The following is a 10,626-nucleotide window of genomic DNA, read 5'->3' on the forward strand; positions in this document are numbered from 1 at the left end:
TTTATGCATTTAAAAAACTAAAGAAAAAGGAGATTGATAGTTTATGTTTTAAACTTTAGCATTCAGATAGATGTCACACTAGAAATGGTCAAGTGTAATTATAGATAAGAATTTGAAAGATAGTGTTGTAAAAATTAATAGAATTAAAGATAAAATTATAGCTTTAAAGATTATTATTGATACTAAGATTTTTAATGTTATAAGTGTTTATGTTCTTCAAATATATTTAGATATAGGTTTAAAAGAAAAATTCTGGAATGACTTAGAAGAATTAGAACAAATATCTCTTGAAGAAAAAAACAATTATTGGAGATTTAAATGACATATTGGTAGAGTGGTAAATTTTAAAAATATTCATGGTAATTATGATTTTGGAATGATTAATAAACTAAAATCATATTAGATTTTGCTTTAGTGTATAATTTTATCATTACTAATACTTTATATGAGAAAAGAGATGAACATATTATTATTTATAAGAATCGATCTAATAAAACACATGATTATTTTCTTATAAGAAAAAAAAAGATCATCGAGAATGTACAGATTGTAAGGGGTGTTTTCAAGTGAAAATATAATTACTCAACATCGATTATTATTTGTAGATTGTAAGACCAGGAGTTGTAAAATAAAGAATACAACAAAATGTTGTCATAGAATTAAATAAAACACCTAAAAGATACAAATAAAATTATTTTATGAGTAAAATTTAAAATTTCACGATTTGAGATGTTCATGAAGAAGCTAATTCTTTGTGGGATAAAGTAACAAACATTATTAAACAAGTGTCAAAAGATATACTAGGAGAATCTAATGGAAGAATTTTTATAAATAAAAATAGTTGGTGATGAAATAATAATGTGTAATAAAAGATAAAATATAAGAAGTTGTGTTATAAAAAATCATTTTAAGTGTAAACATTTAAAAATTGAGAAAAATATAAGGTGACCCATGGAGAGTCTAAGAGAACAATTTTTTATGCTAAAAATTCTGTTTTTAGTGGTCTTTATAATAGATTAGAGACTAAAGTGGGTGAAAAATATTTGTGTAAACTAGCCATACAAAGAAAAAATAAAAGAAAAGACTTAATTTAAGTTTATTAAAGATGAAAATAAAAAAATATTTTTCTTAGAAAAAGATATTCAACATTGGTTGGTGAGCTATTTTGATGAAATTTTTAATGAAATTTCTAAAAACACAATTCATCTTAATTATCTTAATATCGTTAATAATACTAGAACATTTTATTTTTACCGTCGTATTATTAAAAAAGAAATTGACGAGACTTTAAAGAAAATCAAGTGTGGATAATCAGCAAAACCTGATGAAACCTCAATTGAAGTGCGAACATTTTTAGGATATTTGAGAGTTTCTCGACTTACTAAACTCTTTAATATTATTTTAAAAGCCAAAAATATGCTTAAGGAGTGGAGGAAGAGTATTTTGGTGCCCATTTTTAAGAATAAAGGGGATGCATTCGACTGTGTAAATTGTAGAGAAATTAAGTTAATGTGTCATATTTTAGAATTATGAGAGTGTGTTGTCATGAGTCGTCCCCGTGCTTAAAATTAACTAAGGCGGATACTGCGATCGAACGATATTAACATCTATCTAGTTATCTATATTTTTAAAACTTTCAATACATATAAAAGAGTCACTAATCCACTAAGTGCATTAAATTATAAATCATTTAGCAACGACAACCACAAACATCTCAATCTAGAGCTGAACAATAATCAACATCTGAAAGAAACAATAAAAAGAAACTATCATCATCAAAATGCCTAGCAGCAATAATCTTTCTTCTGTAGACCAAGTCACTCCTATCAGGTATATCAATCTAAAATTGTTCTTATCCGGAAAGAAAATTTTAATTGTAACCATAAGCATAACTTAGTGAGTAATTATAATTAAATATACATTAAATTTTTATGCTATGCTATGCATGAATGACAAAAAATACAAGTGAATTTCATTAAGACTTTAAATATATCAATTCTCATTCCGCTTTAAATATTTATCATTTTTAATCCTTTTAAATGTCATAATAGGATTGTCGTCATACTTGAAGGTATCCTAAAAAATGTGTCCGAAGACACCATAAAAAATGTGTTTGAAGACACCCATAAATTGTACTCGAAGGTATTTTCAAATTATATTTGAAGGTACACATTTACCATTTCCTTTAACATGCACGTGTATATTACATCCTATCCGAGTGCCATCTGGGGGTAATCCTGTACGACTTAAATATTTATTTATCCTTTCATTTTTTTTAAATTACCTTCTTTAAATATATTAAGCATTCATTTTCCTTTTTCTCTTTTCTCTTTTCTTGTCCATTTCCTTTATTTTTAAGCTACAACATGCATACAATCATAAAATAATTTTCTAAAGCATTAAAGAAACTCTTTATTTAATAAATTGTAAATTAATACATATAAGAAATTAATTACTCACATTAGCCTTAAGAGACCCTTGAGGTAATTTAACCCTTCACTTCACTTCTTAGCTCCTAAACCCATTAGATGTGCATATAACTATAAAGATTACATCCTAAATAAATTCTTATTTAAATATATAATAATTATTAACACGCATACCTCTTCTATTTTTAGGATCCTTGTCGTCCTCAAATCTAAATGATTTATCGAATTCTTCACACCTCTCAATCTAAATAAACTTAATAACATTAATTAGTTTAACTAATTACGCCATTAATTGCATTAGTAATATTAGCTTTAACATTTACGTTACAGTCTTTCACGTGGATCTCTTCCCCTTACTAGCTTGCTTCATAAATCTCTCCTTAAAGCTGCAATCTCTATATTTAAAGCTTTGCTTCAATAAAACTTCACATTAATTAATTAAATATTACCCTCACACAAATAATAGATTTATTAACTAATTTAATAAACATCTAACATAACTTAAAATCTTTCGGGCATCCGACAATTTTTGTTCTCTCTCTTACATGACATTTGTGTTACTCCCTTAAAATTTGGAATTTAAATAACTTCCATCCTAATTCAAATAATTTTCTATTAGAACCTATTTAATTAAACTCATAATCAATTACATACATAAAAAATAATATATTAATTAATTTAATTAAATATAACACTTTACCTTACCTTATGCCTGCCCTAACCCTTGCTCGAGCTCAACAGCAATAGGGAGCATTTTGTTACATGCCAGGCTCACAAACTTCCTTCCTCTTGATCGACGAAAACACAAAGCCAAAGCCTTTCGAATAGGGCCCGACTTCTACCTGCATGCAGAGATCAGCAGGGAGACCTCTTGGTTTTCCTTGCTTCTTCCCTCTTCGCAGTATAGCTTCAACACAAAGGAGCTCGAGTCCGCTTCTCTTCTTCTACACACACGAGGGCACGATACCTTTTTTACTCTTCCTTCAGTGTGACCACAATGTCGAACCTTCGCACGGCGGCAATGCTCGAAGCCGCTGTCTCAGCCCTTCCTCCTTGACTGGTCGACTTGAGCTTGGTGCCGTATCTCAGGTATGAGACTCCAAACTCTCCTTCTCCTTCTCCTTCTCCTTTGTCCTAGCCTCAACACAGATCAGGCCCACATCTTCCTGCACACTTCTTCCCGAGTCTTCTTCTTCCTTCTTCGGCTAGGGAACGATAACTTCTCTCTCGATCTCTCCCGCTTTGTGGCTCGTTCACTTTTGGTTCGATCGTTTGAATGAAGAGACAATTGAATGATATCGATATGTTTGATCCGAAGGGATGCATCTCTCCAAATGGTGGCATCTCTATCTGCAAATTATAGAGCAATTATGTTGATGTATCATACTTTAAAATAATGGGAGAGGGTAATTGAACATAAATTCTGTTGTGTTATAACGATTTCTCATAATCAGTTTAGATTTATATTGGACAGATTTACTATGGATGCTACACCTTTATTGAGAGGTTTGATAGAGAAGTACAAAGAGAATAAGGAGGATCCACATATGATTTTATTGATTTAGAAAAAGCTTACGAAAAGGTTCCAAGAGAAAACCTTTGGAGAGTTCTAGAGAAGAAAGACGTTGATATGACTTATATTCAAGTCGTTAAAAGATATATATACTAGAGCTGTTACTTGTATTCGAACAAAAGGATTGACAAAGTATTTTCTTATTTCCATTGGATTACATTTGAGACCGGCTTTAAGTGCATATCTTTTTGCTTTAGTTATGTATGCTGCTACTGGACATTTATAGGAGAATATACCTAGGTGTATGCTTTTCGCTTGTGTTATCCTTCTTGTGCATAAGACTAGAGAAAGAGTTGAGGAAAAACTTGAATTATGGAGGTCTACATTGAAGTCTAAAGACCTTCACTTGAGTAGATCTAAAACTGAATATATGGAATGTAATTTTAGTAGTAGTAGCTCTAGTTGCAGAGTTGTAAATATGGATGATCAAATCATTAGAATGTGTGAACATTTTAAATGCCTTGGGTCTATTGCTCGAAGTGATGGGTGATATTATTAGCATAATTCAAGGTGATTGGCTGAAGGGGAGGAATGCATTGGATCTATTGTGTGATAGAAAAGCCCAGCTTAGCCTTAAAGGAAAATTTTATGAGATGTTGGTAAGACTTATAATGCTTAATGACACAGAATGTTGGCCTTTAGAAGAGAAGCATAAAAGAAAGTTGTGTTGTTGAGATGAGAATGCTTAGGTGAATGTGTGGCTTGACACTTCGAGACAATGCGAAACAAATCTATCCGTGAAATGGTTGATGCAACACCAGTAGCAGGTAAGATTAGAGAGAGTTTTCTTAGATGGTTTGGTCACATTAAACGTCAACCATCGATGATCCAGTTAGGAGATTAGATGTTGTAGATTTGATTTGTGTAAAAAAAGGCAGCGGTAGACTTGAAAAGACCTGGGCATATAGTATCAAAAATGTTCTTATTCTTAGAATTAAATGAAAATATGACACGCGATATGACACAATGGAGAAAAAAGGGTTCATGTAGCCACTTTGGGATAAATGTTTGTTGTTATTGTTGTTGTGTTATTGATTCAACTTACCTGAGATTGATTGGATGAAGTTGCCTTATTTTTTTCATTTGGGTTCATGAACTGTGGTTGGACATGTTGGATTAATGGATGTGGATTTTGTAAATCAAAAACAAATAAGCAAGCCTGGATAAATAATCAAGAGAGGTATGTGAGTGAGCATGGGTTCACGAGTGTATATATAGGAAGTAGTGGTTTCAAGAAAGGTGGGCAAGAATGTGAGTGATGTGGAGAGATTAGGTGATCCAGAGGCGAAGATATTTAGTCAGCATGATGTGGGAAGGGGGATGCAGAAGTAGATGGGAGTTGAGAATGTGTAAGTTGGAGGTGATGGCAAAGATGTTTACTGATGGAAATCAATCCCATGAAAGAGGTGAGAAATGGGACATTCATTCTTGAGTAGGAGGAAGCAAAGAGGAAGCATGCCCACCATACTAACATTTTTGGTAGAAGTCTCATTATTAGATCCTCAAGAACATTAATAAAACACAGCAAAGAAATTTAGAAGCTAAATGCGCTAATGAACCCGCTATTTATCCAACTTGATTGAGGTAATGGCTGAGTAAAGTTTACTTTTTTTTTTTCATTTGGATTTGCATGTTGTGGTTTTCAAGGGTGCGGGATGGATTATGCCATTGAAGTAATTTATGTATGTGAAAAATACGAATGAAGCTAGAAAGAAAACCAAAAAGGTGTTGCAAGCAAGTTTAGGCTCACTAGTGTGTACAGGATCAAGAGATTGGGAAAGGGAAATGTGATGTGTTGACTGTGGGAGTCTAAGAAACCTGATCAATTAGTTAGAGGCAGGACTATGGCTGAATGTGTGGAAGAGGTTGATAGGGAGTGATGAGGATGCACAGGGTGGTGGTGGTGGCGGCAAAGATGGATTCCAAAGGGTTTGCCTAAATAGAATTCAAAGAGGATGCCTTGATCATGACTTGAAGGTAAAGATAGTGTCATCATTGTTGGTGATGCACTAAACAAGATTTTTGAAAGGATATTAGCGGCAACTAACAATGAACATTGATAAAGCAAAAAAGGTATGAGTTAAGGAGTAAGACCATATAGAGGAAACTTAAAAGGGAAAACAAATCACCAAAGGGGGAGACGAAAGAAACCTTTCTTTACTCCATTCTCTCGAAATGGAATGAATTATAAGATTTTGGGCTTTATTTATAGAAATATGCTGTATTGAGAAAGGTTCAACTTCCTGAAAACAAAGAAAAATTTTGAACTAGCTCTAAATAATAAGTCAAATTTAAAGCACAAATAATTAGCTGTAAAAGACAAATGACGATTTTAAATTAATGATTGATTTGTTGCTAACCTCTATCTGTTACGATGCAAGTCTGCAATAATAGGTTCGAATGAATTAGGGTAGGTTTAGAAAATTTTTATGGAGGTTCTTTAATGATCTATCAATCAATTAAATGTAGATTGAGCTTTTTTTTTTTTTTTTTGCATTGTAGATGGATGTTTCTTTCTGAGTTGGATTCTTTGCTGGGGACAGCAAGCAGTTTCTGTTTTTTCTCCATTGCTGTAAACAACAACTTAGGATTTTTCTCTCCTCTGTAGGATATGGTTAGCACTGGAAAGCAACACCTTCCTCTGATTATAATTTTTGAGCCTATCAACTTTGGTGAATTGCTGTCTCCCTATGTTTTACTATAACCTGCAAACCATAACCTTTTTCATGTGTTGGACATCAACTGGTTACTGCTGCTAATTCTGGACAGTAACTTCTCTGTTTGCTGAAAAACTTGACAATGCTTCTTTGGGTGCTAGATTGATGAAGTCAACAAACTCCCTCCTACAGGATAGCAAGTTACTTGGTTTTTTGTTTTTTGTTTACTGAAAACAGCGAGAGAAATATTACTTACTTTATTTTGCAAGGTCTGGCAAGTAGCAGCTGGTTGGCAATAGGTACTTTGAAGTATTTCGATGATTGGAGAAGGCCAACAGCTTGCTCCCGGAGGCAGAACAGGCAGCAAGCTATGCGGACAGCAGGGAATTTTCCTGCTGTAGGAAGAATGGGTGTTGGCTAGGGCAAGAGGGAGAGAATTGGAATTATTTTATATTATAGGAAATAAAAACCTATTTCTAAGCAAAGTCATCATAAATAAATATTTGAACTATATTACTACCGAATCAATTCCATCAAATAAGGAACAACCTTATCCCTTTTTTTAAGCAAAACTTCATAAATTAATTTAAAGTTGGTCTTATCCTTCCCTAAATCAATTCCATCAAATAAGGAGCAGCCTTAACCCTAATTCCACAATTTTGAAGCACATTTCCCTTCTTAAATTAATTTCACAGGAGGAAATGCACTTTTAAAACTGGACTAGAAAATTATCTCAAAATTTGAAGTTTCTTTATTTTATAATCCTTATCACTATTTAATAGTATATATTTATTGCCTCTCAATCTTTATAATCTAATGTTTGATCAATGATTTATTTTCATCTATGGACTCCTATTGATTTGGTTTTCATTTAGAATGGCATGATTTGGATCAAACACCATTGTCAATCTCCACAAAGAGAGCAAAACTTTATACTGGAATGATCATGATCCCATTTGATATATCCATTATTTAATGTCCAAATCGTGCGAGAAATTTTTATAAAGACTTGACTTTGAAATGGATGATCCGATTGAAGGCCCCCTTAGTGATCTGGGCAACCCCCACATCCCCACCCCCTGCCCCCGTTTAACAAATAAGATCATGAGGGATGATGTTGAAGGGAGTGGCCCAGGCGAAGGTGTAAAAGCCTGCCACAATTGTGGCTTTGAAGATGAGGAGAGTGATGGCATCATTGGAGACATAGCATGCAAACTTCTCAATGGACAGTAGGCGGCAGTTAATAAGGAATTGCAATCTAGATGTCCTTAAAGAACAAATAAGACCATGAGAGGTGGCAATGAAAGACGAAGTTGGCAGAAGTGGAAGTGGGAATTTGGGAATGCTATGTGATTATGAGAGTGTAAGTGGTCTGTAAACAAGTTTAGTCTCTTATACCATTTAACAGAGAAGAAGAAGCATTCGATATAGATGGAGAATGGGGAGATAAAGAGAATACATGTGTAAGGTGATAGGATGGATGAACTATCTCAAAGGGGGTCCTGAGCTAGTGTAGTAGAAAAAATGTAGGAACCCTAGAAGGGGGAAAAATTTCACCAAGTGGAAGCTAAAATAAACTTTCTTTATTATGGTACATGATTCAATGCCCTGTTTATAGAAATAGGTTTTATTGAAAGCGGCAAAAGTAGCAGCACCAGCAACAGCAACAAGAGCAACAACAGCTACAACAACAAGTCTTTATCCCACTAGGTTGGCAAAACTAGCATTAAGCAAATTAATAAAAAATTTTAAACTAGTACTGAATAACAATTACCTTTCAAATCAATAATAATTAACTTAGAAAGACAAATTAGAGCTGCAAACTAAGGACCGAGATAAACTTAGACCACCTTAAGATTGGTAGTGCCATCTTCAAATTTGTCTCTAGTTTTCCATTTTTTCTGATTAAGGAAAACAGCTTGAGGAATGACTCTTCCAAGTTTAATTTTTATGAAATGAGTTGCTAGCTAGAATTAGATTACAATCCGTAGGTATGCTACATCATAAATTTGGAATTGGCAAGTCTAAGCTTCTACACAAACTATTACTTAGAGCAAGGAGCTTCTGTTTGTTAAATTTAACTTTTATGATCGGATATTTCATTGTTTACCTGATGCTTTTATTTTTCCCTGTAAAATTTCATCCTTTCCTTAATGCTCTTAACTTTGAATGCCACTTTAGTTACCTTGCTGAAATCGTCAGAGCTGTTAGTTGTTTTTAATGTGACAGCATTCTCTTTTACTGTTTTCAGCATGTTTTGGAGAGGGGAAAACCACTAGAGAGGAGCCAAATCATCAACAAAGTCTCTGGTCAAGTTGTACAAATGAGCCAGCATAAGTTCGCTTCCAATGTTGTTGAGAAGTGTTTAGAGTATGGTAGCTCCACTGAAAGAGAACGCTTGATTATGGAAATAATTGGCCAAACTGAAGGGAATGACAATTTACTGGTATGTTGATGAACTAAGGTTTTGATTCCTTGTTTTCCTGATTGTCTGGAAATTTCATGTTGTTCGATTATGGAACTGTTACTTAAAAGAGATCTCAATGCGGGCCAATTAAGCTGTTGCACAATTTCTAGAAATAACACGCTCTTTTAAAACTCCTCTTCATAGATAATCAAAATTTCTGCTCTATACTGCTTTTCAGAGGCTACTTAATACTATTGCACTGTTTTTCTCCATCTTTTTAACACTTTTGCATTTACTTGGAGGATGTTTTTTTTTGGGACAAATAAAGCTAAACTCATTATCGCTTATTTGTTAACACTATTACTATCCAATAAATGGTTCTGAAACGGGAAACTTATTCCTAAATTTTTTAAGCACACTTTTAAATTTGTTTTAGCTTGTTTTTCTTGTTTTCTTTTGAAGGCTGTATAAATGGTTTTGTAATTTATAGTGATGCTTATTGATTTCTATATTTCATATGAAGTTTACTTAGTTTTATTTCTTTTGTCTGATGCTTTTAACTTTTTTCTTCATTTTTCCATCAGCCCTGGCTATTATCAGGGGCCTGAAAATTTTCAATAACTGACCATATATCTGTAGCCAGAGTTTACTGCATTTTTCTTAGCCAGATGCTGTTTTTTATTGCATGCAAAACAAAGAAATTGTAAATTCGCCTATTTTAGGTGGGTGTGTCTATACTTTAAATTGCAGTTCAATTGTCTAAAAATACATCAACCTAAATATATTCTTCTACGCTCTGCTGTTTCCTCTCCAATCCCGTCTCCATATCCTCTTCAATGCCTCCCTCCCTGTCATCATAATGGTGGCTAGACTTTTGAAATCTCTCGTTTTCAAGGTTAGACCGGCATAACTCTGTTGTACCCTTAAAGGTCTTCTCAATCGCCTTGTGCATTGGGAACATTGACCCGGACAGTGCATGGCTTTGCCACAATGGCTCTCTTCTTCCCATGCCTGTACCATTTCTGTGGCCTCCTTTGTCAATATGATAATTGGTGGTGCATGAGCGTACCCATTGATCAGGAGTCATTGCTTCCTAATACAAAACTGAATTTCTATGATCGTTCCCATTTGTACTTTGTGAAGCCAAGCTTCCAAATCTTTTGTTGGCATGATTCAACTCCTAATTCTGTATGCAGGACAATTTTTTTATAAAACCCTAGTTTTCGTGAAGAAAATTTAATTATGAGCAAGCAACAGTGCAGCTGAATTTACTCGGTCCACACTCATGCGTGCAGGCCACATAGAAATTAGTTTTATATGGGAGGGGACTTAGCTTGGCTCTAGATCAAATAAGCATTCAGTTATGGATATCATCAGGGAATGTATTATGACTTTTTTATTTAATTGTCAGCCTTTGATATTAATAGTTCGAGTTTAAATGAGGATTTATTTCATATTTTATGATCATATGTCATTTTGGAGCCAAAGAGGTAAAGGAATGTTCTGGTCGACGTTAAATAAAGATCAACTTTAGCTCTAATGCCAGGAGTGGTTTCTCTT

General features: G+C 33.6%; 1 protein-coding gene across 2 annotated transcripts in view; it reads left to right on the plus strand.

Moving 5' to 3' along the window:
- The window catches only part of LOC110025585 (pumilio homolog 5), a 55,617-nt gene that overhangs the window by 39,193 nt on the left and 5,798 nt on the right, over positions 1-10,626 (plus strand). For both annotated transcript variants that reach the window (XM_020726140.1, XM_020726141.1), the window contains one exon: positions 8,911-9,105. In XM_020726140.1, coding sequence (XP_020581799.1) covers positions 8,911-9,105 — 195 coding nt within the window. The remainder of the gene's footprint in view (positions 1-8,910; positions 9,106-10,626) is intronic.

The sequence above is a fragment of the Phalaenopsis equestris genome, unplaced genomic scaffold (genome assembly GCF_001263595.1).
Source record: "Phalaenopsis equestris unplaced genomic scaffold, ASM126359v1 Scaffold000305, whole genome shotgun sequence".
Lineage (NCBI taxonomy): Eukaryota > Viridiplantae > Streptophyta > Magnoliopsida > Asparagales > Orchidaceae > Phalaenopsis > Phalaenopsis equestris.